General features: G+C 44.1%; 1 protein-coding gene across 1 annotated transcript in view; it reads left to right on the plus strand.

Moving 5' to 3' along the window:
* Positions 1 to 620: 620 nt before the first annotated feature.
* The window catches only part of NOM1 (nucleolar protein with MIF4G domain 1), a 79829-nt gene continuing 68123 nt past the window's right edge, over positions 621 to 12326 (plus strand). The window contains exon 1 of the mRNA XM_030198619.1: positions 621 to 1500. Within this exon, the coding sequence (XP_030054479.1) occupies positions 703 to 1500 (798 nt within the window). The 5' untranslated portion in view covers positions 621 to 702. The remainder of the gene's footprint in view (positions 1501 to 12326) is intronic.

The following is a 12326-nucleotide window of genomic DNA, read 5'->3' on the forward strand; positions in this document are numbered from 1 at the left end:
AGTGCTGATTCCTAAGGTGGACCCTATCATCAGGTAACTATGATTCGGATTATTCTTCCCAATATGCAACACTTTGCATTTGTCCAAATTTAATTTCATCTTACATTTGGATACTCAGCCAGTTTCCTAAGGTCTTCCTCAATTTTTCACAATCGACATCTGTTTTAGATTGTAAGCTCTTTGAGCAGGGACTGTCTTTCTTCTATGTTTGTGCAGCGCTGCGTATGCCTTGTAGCGCTATAGAAATGCTAAATATAGTAGTAGTAGTAGTAGTTTTGACAACTTTGAATAGTTTTGTGTCATCTGCAGATTTAATCACCTCACTCATTGTTCCTATTTCCAAATCATTTATAAATATCTTAAATAGCACCGGTCCCAGTTCAGATCCCTCTGTGGCACTCCACTATTCACCCTCTCCATTGAGAAAAATGTCCATTTAACCCTTTACCAAGCGCAGAGGGAAGAAAGAGAAACGTTTCTGCTTTATGGTCCGCCTCTGTGCATTGTGTCATGTGTTTCAGCAGGTGGCGCTGCAGTTTCCGTTGGCTCCCAGAGATCAGTCGCGTAAGGACGGAAGTCTCTACGCTTTGTGGTTAACGCGTCACTGCCTGTTCGACGAACATGGCGGAGACCGGTAATAACGTGCTTAAGAATAACTAGGTCCGAGGAGGGTGTTTTGATCCGTCTGTGGCCGCTGGGAGGATGAAGCGGAAGGCGCAGGCCGGCGGCAGCAACAGCAGCAGGTTGAAGAGGCTGAAGGTGTCCGTGAAGGCCTTTGTACGAGAGGGAGCGGGATTCCTAGAGGCCGGCGAAGTACGGGAAGAGGCGCCCCTAGCAGCCGGCAGCAGCCGGAAGACCAGGAAGGAGCTACGGAAAGAGAAGCGCCGGCTGAAGAAAAGCCGGAGAAAAGACTACTACGAGCGGAGGCATTTGGTTGGCAAGGAGAGGACCCCACCGGCAACCTCGGGGCAGAAGATCGAGCCGAAGCGAAGTCAGGAGGTGGTCAAGAGCGGGGGCCGCAATGAGCAGAAGGTGGGAAGCGGTGGGAATGCGACGAAGGGGCCCCGGGTCTCTCGGCGAAGTGGCAGCGGCGAGGAGGCGAGGAAGCGGGCCCTGTTAGAGGCAAACGTGCAGGAGGAGCGGGAGATCCGCAGGCTGGAGAAGAGCCTGCGGCTGCATAAGCGGAGGAATAAGAGCACTTTGCCGCAATCTTTCGCCCAGGACGGACTGGATTATATTCTGGGGGCGTTGGAGCCCGGAACCGCTGACTCTGCCCTATACGAGAGTGAGGAGGAGGCGGAGGAAGTTGGCGCACAGGACACTGCCGGCAGCGATCATGAGGAGGACCAGAGTGACTCGGGGGAGGGATGTAGAGAGTCCGTGGAAGGAGTGGAGGACGACGATACCGAGGAAGAGGAGAGTGATCCCGGGGAGACTGCAGGAGAGCTAGAAGATGAGCTAAAGGAGAGCAGGACTAAAGACTCCTTTGGAGAGGGGAAGGTATGATGGTTTAATCAGTTTTTGCTGAGGTTGGTTGAAGAGCAGCTAGGGAGTCTTTGAAAGGCAGTCTCCCCCCCCCCCCCCCCTTCTTTTCACTCTTTCTCTCTGACTTGTAACTGCGTCTGCCTGTTTGTTTAGTCACTCGTGTTTGTGGTTATTCATCGTTTTCTTGAATCTTTTGAAAGTGTGGAGCTAGAAGTGCAAATGTATGAATTGTTGAAGCTAGTTTTGACATGGAAGAAAAAGTGCTTAATGAGTTGTCGCATTCCAGTATGATATGGGTCTCAGCCACAACTAGTTTTCACATATAACCAAACGTAACTTCTCAGAACAGTAATGTGCCTAGCGTTGCAATTTACAACATAACAAATCATTAAATTATACCTTAAAGAGTAGAATTGTGTGCATGTATTGAACAGGTGGTAGTGCACCAGTTTGAAACCAATCAAGGTTTCACTGTAGAGCCTAGTCTCTGTTCACCCATGCTTCTTTCAGATAATTCTAAAAGATCTATCAAAAGTGAGAACACCTCTTCTCTTTATGCTACTTAAAGTGCCACCCAAAACTAAAATAGCCTACTTCCTAGGAGTCGCATCTGTGATCTGGATATATGTTTCTTGTGTATCGCAGGACATATGAAGCTTGCAGCTTCCTGAACATCCTATATAATAAAACACACCTCCAACATTCTGAAGCTGACTGCATGGCTGAGGCATTCCTGCTCTTTGTATCCATCTCCTGAATTGACATCGCGTGCTTCCGGGTTCATCACAAGCAGAAGTGACCAACCACACAAAGTTTCACGGCTTCAGAATGTTGGAGGTGCATTCTATTAAATAGGATTGGTCAGTTCCTTGAAGCATAGCCAGAGCTCAGTGTCCTGCACAGTAACGCTCAGACACCAGAGAGAGAGGGGAGGGAGGTATCTGTCACACACACTCTCTCTCTCACAGTCAATGTCTCTCACACACTGTCTCTTACTGTATCACATTCGCTCTCTGTGTCACACAGTCACTCACACAAACTCTTGGTCTTATACACTCAGTCTCACAGAGAGTGTGTGTCTCACACACACTCTCGCACACACTGTATCTGTGTGAAACACACTCTCTCACACTGTCTCTCGCATACGCACTTGCACACACTCTCATTCTCACACACACACACTCTCTCATAGACACACTCGCACCCAGACTCTCTCTCTCTCACACACACACTCGCACATTCACTCTCTCACACACACACACACAGTCACTCTCCCATACACTCTCTGAAACATACACACTCCGAGGAAAACCTTGCTAGCGCCCGTTTCATTTGTGTCAGAAACGGGCCTTTTTTACTAGTAGTAACATAGTAGATGACGGCAGAAAAAGACCTGCACGGTCCATCCAGTCTGCCCAACAAGATAAACTCATATGTGCTACTTTTTGTGTATACCTTACCTTGATTTGTATCTGCCATTTTCAGGGCACAGACAGTAGAAGTCTGCCCAGCACTAGCCCCGCCTCGGCTAAGCTTCTGAGGATCCATTCCTTCTGAACAGGATTCCTTTATCCCACGCATTTTTGAATTCCATTACCGTTTTCATCTCCACCACCTCCCACGGGAGGGCATTCCAAGTATCCACCACTCTCTCCCTGAAAAAATACTTCCTGACATTTTTCCTAAGTCTGCCCCCCTTCAATCTCATTTCATGTCCTCTAGTTCTACCGCCTTCCCATCTACGGAAAAGGTTCGTTTGCGGGTTAATACCTTTCAAATATTTGAATGTCTGTATCATATCACTCCTGTTTCTCCTTTCCTCCAGGGTATACATGTTCAGGTCAGCAAGTCTCTCCTCGTACGTCTTGTAACGCAAATCCCATACCATTCTTGTTGCTTTTCTTTGCACCGCTTCAATTCTTTTTAATCCTTAGCAAGATACGGCCTCCAAAACTGAACACAATACTCCAGGTGGGGCCTCACCAACGACTTATACAGGGGCATTAAAACCTCTTTTCTTCTGCTGGTCACACCTCTCTCTATACAGCCTATGATTGGGTGTTAAAACACACAGAAATTATCTCTTTGAACACAGTAAAAAAGTTGGCTGAATATTGGGCGTGATAAAGCCGTCATAGAACTGGCATCTGTGGCCCATCCAGTCTTTCCAGTTGACATTTGACCTCATTGGTAGATGGGCATACAGATTTCCATATGCCCCCTTCCCACTGTCGCACCTATCCTAAGCATGCCCTGAGTCTGTTAGTGATAGCCTTTACCACCACCTCTAGTAGTCCATTTCAGGCCTCACCATCATCTCTCTGTCTCCACCACTTTCATCTCGCCTCTCATCCACTGTTATCCAAGTGTGTCAGGGGTCCTTTTACTAAGGTGTGCTGAAAAATGGCTTGCAGTAGTGTAGGTGCAGGTTTTGGGCTTTGGCCCATTTTTCAGTGTGCCTGTAAAAAAGGCCTTTTTTTAAACTTTGTGCCGAAAATGGACGTGTGGCAAAATCAATATTGAAGTAGAATATATAAATGTACATATTGCAGATGTAACATATATAATATAAATCTTATGTAATAAACAAAATAAGCATGTGAACTAAATGTCACAAATGAGGAACAAACATATTAATAGAGAAACCAAAAATGATCATCATATAAAAAAACACACCTTGGTACTGGTTGCCAATGTCTATAGGCATGTATATTTAACACACTTGCTTTCTGTAATGGGGAAGAAACACATATAAAGGAAAAATAAGAACTTGAAGATTGGGGTTTAAAGGAGGAACTGTAAGTTAGTGATAGGCTGATATCCTTAATACTTTAGCAAGTTTTAAATTACGGAAAAACTCAAAAAACACTAAGATGGAGTCAGCAGTCCAGCAGCGAGAGGGGTGCTATCCAGTCTTTTGCATTGAGTGTCACATGTATGATTATCTCCCAATTGGTGAGGTGTCATATGTGTGTGCCCGATGCAAAGAGCTCCTAGCTCTCAGAGAACGTGTCCGTTCTCTTGAGGCTAGAGTAGCAGACTTGATGGAGCTGAGGGAGACAGAGAGGTACATAGAGGAGACCTACAGGGATGTTGTAGAGAAGTCCCACCTCCAGTCAGGTAGCCCCTGTGCTACCTTGGAGGAGGGAGGTCTCCTAGAAGGAGAGCATCACCCTGGTGAAGTAGGAGTACTCCTGTAGCCGGGACCTGCCCACCAGGGGATGTACTATCCTTTCGCACCGAGGATATATCTCCAAATATTGCCCGGGAGGGAAAGGTTAGGACAGCTGTTGTACTTGGTGATTCGATCATTAGGCATATAGATAGCTGGGTGGCTGGTGGACGTGAGGATCGCCTGGTGACTTGCCTGCCTGGTGCGAAGGTGGCGGACCTCACGCGTCACCTAGATAGGATTTTATATAGTGCTGGGGAGGAGACGGCTGTCTTGGTACATGTGGGTACTAATGACATAGGAAAATGTGGGAGAGAGGTTCTGGAAGCAAAATTTAGGCTCTTAGGTAGAAAGCTGAAATCCAGATCCTCCAGGGTAGCATTTTCTGAAATGCTACCTGTGCCACGCGCAGGGCCCAAGAGACAGGCAGAGCTCCAGAGTCTCAATGCGTGGATGAGACGATGGTGCAGGGAGGAGGGCTTTAGATTTGTTAGGAACTGGGCAACATTCTGGGGAAGGGGGAGCCTATTCCGAAAGGATGGGCTCCATCTTAACCAGAGTGGGACCAGGCTGCTGGCATCGGCGTTTAAGAAGGAGATAGAGCAGCTTTTAAACTAGAAATGGGGGGAAGGCCGACAGTCGCTCAAAAGAGCATGGTTCGGGATAAGGTATCTTTCAAAGATATCACCATAACAGGGAAGATAGAGTATCCTGATAGTGAGGTTGCAAAAGAGATTGTAGTAGATCGGGTATCCTTAAATAACAATAAAAATCAGACAAAAGATTGCCAATTAATACTGTCAAGTACTAAGCATGATGTACTTAGGAACAACAAACATAGTTTGAAATGTCTATATGCGAATGCCAGGAGCCTAAGAAATAAGATGGGGGAGTTAGAATATATTGCACTAAATGAAAAATTAGATATAATAGGCATCTCTGAGACCTGGTGGAAGGAGGATAACCAGTGGGACACTGTCATACCGGGGTACAAATTATATCGTAGTGATAGGGTGAATCGGATTGGTGGAGGGGTAGCATTGTATATTAACGAGAGCCTTGAATCAAATAGATTGAAAATTCTGCAGGAAACAAAACACTCCTTGGAATCACTGTGGATTGAAATTCCATGTGCAAAGGGGAAAAGGATAGTGATAGGAGTGTACTACCGTCCGCCTGGCCAGGACGAACAGACGGATGCGGAAATGTTAAAGGAAATCAGGGACGCAAACAAACTGGGCAACACAATAATAATGGGGGATTTCAATTACCCGCATATAGACTGGGTTAATGTAACATCTGTACACGCAAGGGACATAAGATTTCTTGATGAAATCAAGGACAGCTTCATGGAACAGCTAGTTCAGGAGCCGACAAGAGAAGGAAAAATACTAGACTTAGTCCTTAGTGGTGCTCATGATCTAGTGCAGGGGGTAACGATACGAGGGCCGCTTGATAACAGTGATCATAATATGATCGGTTTTGATATTGGCATTGAAGGAAGTGAAACTAGGAAATCAAGTACGCTAGCGTTTAACTATAGAAAAGGTGATTACGACAAAATGAGAAAAATGGTGAAAAAAAGACTGAAAGGAGCAGCTCGCAGAGTAAAAAACTTACGTCAGGCGTGGATGCTGTTTAAAAACACCATCCTGGAGGTTCAGGACAAATATATTCCACGTATTAGAAAAAAGGGAAAAAAGACTAAACGTCAGCCGGCGTGGCTAAACAGTAAGATAAAGGAAGTCATTAGAGCCAAAAAACAATCCTTCAGAAAGTGGAGAAGAGAACCAACTGAAAGTAACAGAATAGATCATAAGGAATGCCAAGCCAAATGCAAAGCGGAGATAAGGAGGGCAAAAAAGGACTTTGAGAAGAAATTAGCGTTGGAAGCAAAAATACATAGTAAAAATTTTTTTAGATACATTAAAAGCAGGAAACCGGCCAAAGAGTCGGTTGGGCCACTGGACGAAAATGGTGTTAAAGGGGCGATCAGGGAGGACAAAGCCGTAGCGGAGAAATTAAATGAATTCTTTGCTTCGGTCTTCACCGAGGAGGATTTTGGGGGGGACACCGGTGCCGGAAAGAATATTTGAAGCGGGGGAGTCGGAGAAACTAAACGAATTCTCTGTAACCTTGGAGGATGTAATGGGTCAGTTCAGCAAGCTGAAGAGTAGTAAATCACCGGGACCTGATGGTATTCATCCCAGAGTATTAATAGAACTAAAAAATGAACTTGCGGAGCTACTGTTAGAAATATGCAATCTGTCCCTAAAATCGAGTGTAGTACCGGAAGACTGGAGGGTAGCCAATGTTACTCCGATTTTTAAGAAGGGTTCCAGAGGAGATCCGGGAAATTATAGACCGGTGAGTCTGACGTCGGTGCCGGGCAAGATGGTGGAGGCTATTATTAAGAATAAAATTGCAGAGCATATACAAAAACATGGACTGATGAGACAAAGTCAGCACGGATTTAGTGAAGGGAAGTCTTGCCTCACCAATCTAATGCATTTTTTTGAGGGGGTAAGCAAACATGTGGACAATGGGGAGCCGGTTGATATTGTATATCTGGATTTTCAGAAGGCGTTTGACAAAGTGCCGCACGAAAGACTCCTGAAGAAATTGCAGAGTCATGGAATCGGAGGTAGGGTATTATTATGGATTAAGAACTGGTTGAAAGATAGGAAGCAGAGAGTAGGATTGCGTGGACAGTATTCTCAGTGGAGGAGGGTAGTTAGTGGGGTCCCGCAGGGGTCTGTGCTGGGTCCGTTGCTTTTTAATGTATTTATAAATGATCTAGAGATGGGAATAACTAGTGAGGTAATTAAATTCGCCGATGACACAAAATTATTCAGGGTCGTCAAGTCGCAGGAGGAATGTGAACGATTACAGGAGGACCTTGCGAGACTGGGAGATTGGGCGTGCAAGTGGCAGATGAAGTTCAATGTTGACAAGTGCAAAGTGATGCATGTGGGTAAGAGGAACCCGAATTATAGCTACGTCTTGCAAGGTTCCGCGTTAGGAGTTACGGATCAAGAAAGGGATCTGGGTGTCGTCGTCGATGATACGCTGAAACCTTCTGCTCAGTGTGCTGCTGCGGCTAGGAAAGCGAATAGAATGTTGGGTGTTATTAGGAAGGGTATGGAGTCCAGGTGTGCGGATGTTATAATGCCGTTGTATCGCTCCATGGTGCGACCGCACCTGGAGTATTGTGTTCAGTACTGGTCTCCGTATCTCAAAAAGATATAGTAGAATTGGAAAAGGTACAGCGAAGGGCGACGAAAATGATAGTGGGGATGGGACGACTTTCCTATGAAGAGAGGCTGAGAAGGCTAGGGCTTTTTAGCTTGGAGAAGAGACGGCTGAGGGGAGATATGATAGAAGTGTATAAAATAATGAGTGGAATGGATCGGGTGGATGTGAAGCGACTGTTCACGCTATCCAAAAATACTAGGACTAGAGGGCATGAGTTGAAGCTACAGTGTGGTAAATTTAAAACGAATTGGAGAAAATTTTTCTTCACCCAACGTGTAATTAGACTCTGGAATTCGTTGCCGGAGAACGTGGTACGGGCGGTTAGCTTGACGGAGTTTAAAAAGGGGTTAGATAGATTCCTAAAGGACAAGTCCATAGACCGCTATTAAATGGACTTGGAAAAATTCCGCATTTTTAGGTATAACTTGTCTGGAATGTTTTTACGTTTGGGGAGCGTGCCAGGTGCCCTTGACCTGGATTGGCCACTGTCGGTGACAGGATGCTGGGCTAGATGGACCTTTGGTCTTTCCCAGTATGGCACTACTTATGTACTTATGTACTAAACCAAGAGAAAAACATGTGTTGTATATGTATATACATTGTGTGCATATGAACACATACACACTGACTTCCATGTAAAAAAGTGTGTGTGTGGGGAGAATAAACGCTAAACCCCAAAAGAAACCAAAATGATATAGTAAGGTGCATTTGCTGTTTAGGTACTGAAATGGGAAAACAGTGGGTGTAACCAAGAATGTGCTTGAGAAAGATGGTGAGCTACAAGAAAAAAAAAAAGGGGGTGTAAGCATGAGAATACCAGTGAAAATATATAACATACCCATTGTAGACAAGAACATCATATAAAAGCCAAATGGATAAAAAAAGCGATGTATCAAAGAACCAACAGAAGAAGGAGTGGAGGAGTGGCCTAGTGGTTAGGGTGGTGGACTTTGGTCCTGAGGAACTGAGTTCGATTCCCACTTCAGGCACAGGCAGCTCCTTGTGACTCTGGGCAAGTCACTTAACCCTCCATTGCCCCATGTAAGCCACATTGAGCCTGCCATGAGTGGGAAAGCGCGGGGTACAAATGTAACAAAAAAAATTGCCACTTGTCCATTTTGGGTCTGCGACCTTACCTCCAGCCATTGACCTAGTGGTAGAGTCTCAAGCGGTAACCGGGCGGTAATGACCTATGCGCATCGAATGCAACTTGGTGCACGACCAATATGTGCATCTGAAAATAAAAAATTTTTTCAGCTGTAATTATCAGAAGCGCACCAAAAATGAAATTTCCGCAAGAGCCACACAGTAACCAGGCGGTAACTCCATTTTGGCATGCATCGGGTGTGTGTAGACGCTTACACGGCTTAGTAAAAGGGGCCCCTCAGTGAGGCAGTCTCTTGCTGTAATACTGTAATCCAGGGGTTGTCCGCCCAGTCCTTGGGGCACACCTAGCGAGTCAGTTTTTCAGATACCCACAGTGAATATGCATATGAGAGATTTCCATGCAGTTGAGGTAGTGCATGCAGATAACAGTGGTCCTTTATTCATTGACCCGACATGGGCCATGTTTCATTACTTAGCGCCTGTGTCAGTGGTCTATATAAAACAGTGATACATTAAAAATTCTTATACAGTATGTGCCACTGAAATACACAAAAACTTATACTTGACTTTTTCTGAATAAAAAAATTTAAAAAATACTTTTTATGAATACAATTTTTAAAAATATGTATCACAAAGCATAATAAATGTACATATTTTTATGTTTTAAATGTTTTACAGTCTCTCGACTGATGGAAATTTCAAGAGATGGCAACCACAGAAACGAGAGGTGCAATCTGAAGCAAGTACTTTTGTTGGAAGTCAATTTGATCTAGCCCATGAAATAATTTAAAAACTATACAAGCAAATTTAAAAATAATCCTGGCTTGAATAGGGAACCAACAAAAGTGAATCAGAAGTGAAGTAGTGCTTTAAGACTTCTTTGACCTATAGATTAATCTTGCTGCTGTATGTTCCAAAAATTGCAGCTTCTATAGCAAAAAGATCTTCATGAAAAATAGAACGAAATATCAGCATATTGGTAAAGATGTACATGTTTTCAAGTAAAATGAAACCTAATGAGCTCATTTAAATGTTTAAAAAGCAACGGGGAAAAGGAAGAATCCTGAGGAACACCACATAATATTTTCTAAATAGGGGCTAAAATCCCATTTTTAACACAATAACTTCTATTGAGCAGGAAATCTTTAAACCAGATGAGAACAATGCCAGAAAGACCAATCTTGCTATGTTTCAATAACAGTGAATGATACAGAAATATCAAACTGCAGAAGCACCTTCTGCTTTGAACACTTGATCCTCCCATTCCTTGTTCTGTGAGGCACACCAAAACCCAGCCTGGGCTGAACTTCAAAACGTGCTACCCACGTTCCTTTACCCACTCTGCAGAGCATTTGTGGTTAAAATTCATACCCATGCTGACTTCATCCATTTCAAGTTCTTGCTGACCTTCCAGTTTGCTCTTTCACTTATGCTTGCCAAACAAGAGTTCTGTGTCTATTTGACAAACTATTGCTGTCTTTGTTACACTGAACTCCCTCCTCAAAGTGCCTCCACGTCCGTCCTTCCCTTCACTTCCTGCCTGGATTATGGTCAAATACTTCTGTGACAAGGTTAACAAAATCTAGAGTTTTCCTCCAGGTCGCAAGTCATTCTGCTTCATTTTTATATAATTCCCTTAACCCCACCAAATTACCCCCCCCCCCCCCTTTTTTCTGAAATTGGAGGAGGAAATTGCACATCTTCTTTCCTCTCCAAACTCACTACCTGTTCCTTTGATCCCATTCCCACCCATCTACGCAGCTATATTTCTCCTATACTGTCATCCTCAGTTTCTTGCTTTCCACTCAAGGACTAGTGTAACCACAGCACTTCAAACGTGCTGTGATTACACCACTCAGAAAACCTTCACTAGATGTAACAGCCCTTTCAACTATTGTCACATTTTCCCTCCTCCTTTTTGCAACCAGGCTACTCTAATATACTGCTCACTGCCGCTGTCTTGATTTTCTTTCATCTCAAGCTATTCTTGCTCCACTACAACCTGGCCTTCACCCTCTACATTCTACAGAAAGAGCCCTTGCCAAAGACTATAGTGTCCTGTTCCTGAGCAGATCCAAGTTCCTTTACTCAGTCCACATTCTTCTTGTCCTATCTGTTGATTTTGACACTGTTGATCACCACCTGCTCCTTAACATGCTGTCCTCACTTGGATTTTGGAGTTCTGTCTTGTTTTTCTTATTTCTCCCATTACACCTTTAGTGTATGCTATCCCATTATCAGTTGGTGTGTACGTCAGGGCTCTGTCTTGGGACCTTTATTCTCTCTCTACACTTGTTCCCTTGGTGCTCTGATTTCCTATCATTATTTTCAGTACCATCTTTATGCTGAAAACTCCCTGAGCTACTTCACACCAGAAATTTCAGCAGGAATCAAGGCCCAAGTCACAGCCTGCTTATCTCGTATTGCTGTCTGATGTCCACCACCATCTGAAACTGAACGTGGCCAAGAGCAAGGTTTTTTTTTTTTTTTAAATCTTTCCTCCTAAACCTACATTTTCTTCCCCCCTCCCTCATTCTCTTTTTCTTTCCCCCTTCCTCATTCTTTTTTTCTTTGGATAACTGTCAATCTTCCTGTCTCCTTAGCTTGTAACCTTGGGGGGTCATCTTTCACTAAACCATCTCTCTCCCCTTCAATCTCTCTAAAATTCTGCAGCATGACTTACCTTCTGCCATTGTTGCAATTCTCGCATAACCCTCTTCTCAAGTCACTCTCCACTGGCTCCCTATCTGTTTCTGTGTACAGTTCAAATTCTTCATTCTGTAGCTCCTTGGGATTTTTCATCTTATCTCTCCCAGGTGACTCTGTTCATCAGGTAATTATCTGTGCCCTTCTCCTTCTCCAGATGAACCTGGTACAGACAGTCCAGGAATGAAAAAACACAGTCACCAGTATGGCACACCAGTGATGATTTATTGGCTAAACAGAGACCGGGTGCAGTCGTGTTTCAGAAGTTGCCTGCATCAGGGGTATATTTTCAGCTTTGCACACAGAGTTAATGTCCCAGGTGAATCAACCAGACCTCAATCTTTAAAGTAAATCAGCACTGGGAACAATGAAAGCCTAAACAAGATACTCCATCGTGGGATGGAATAAAAACTCTCTGCTAGTGCTAAATACTTAGATGTAAATCGGCAACGACTCAATTGGCTGCTGTACAGACTGCCAGTCTAGACAGAGAACAGTAAAAAAAAGCTTTTGATTCTGTTTGCATCTTTAATTTTCTGAGTACTTTCTCAGCTTCTCTGAACTTTCTAGATATTGTCTGTTTTGTCTTGTTTCTGTGATT

This window comes from Microcaecilia unicolor, chromosome 1 (assembly GCF_901765095.1).
Source record: "Microcaecilia unicolor chromosome 1, aMicUni1.1, whole genome shotgun sequence".
Lineage (NCBI taxonomy): Eukaryota > Metazoa > Chordata > Amphibia > Gymnophiona > Siphonopidae > Microcaecilia > Microcaecilia unicolor.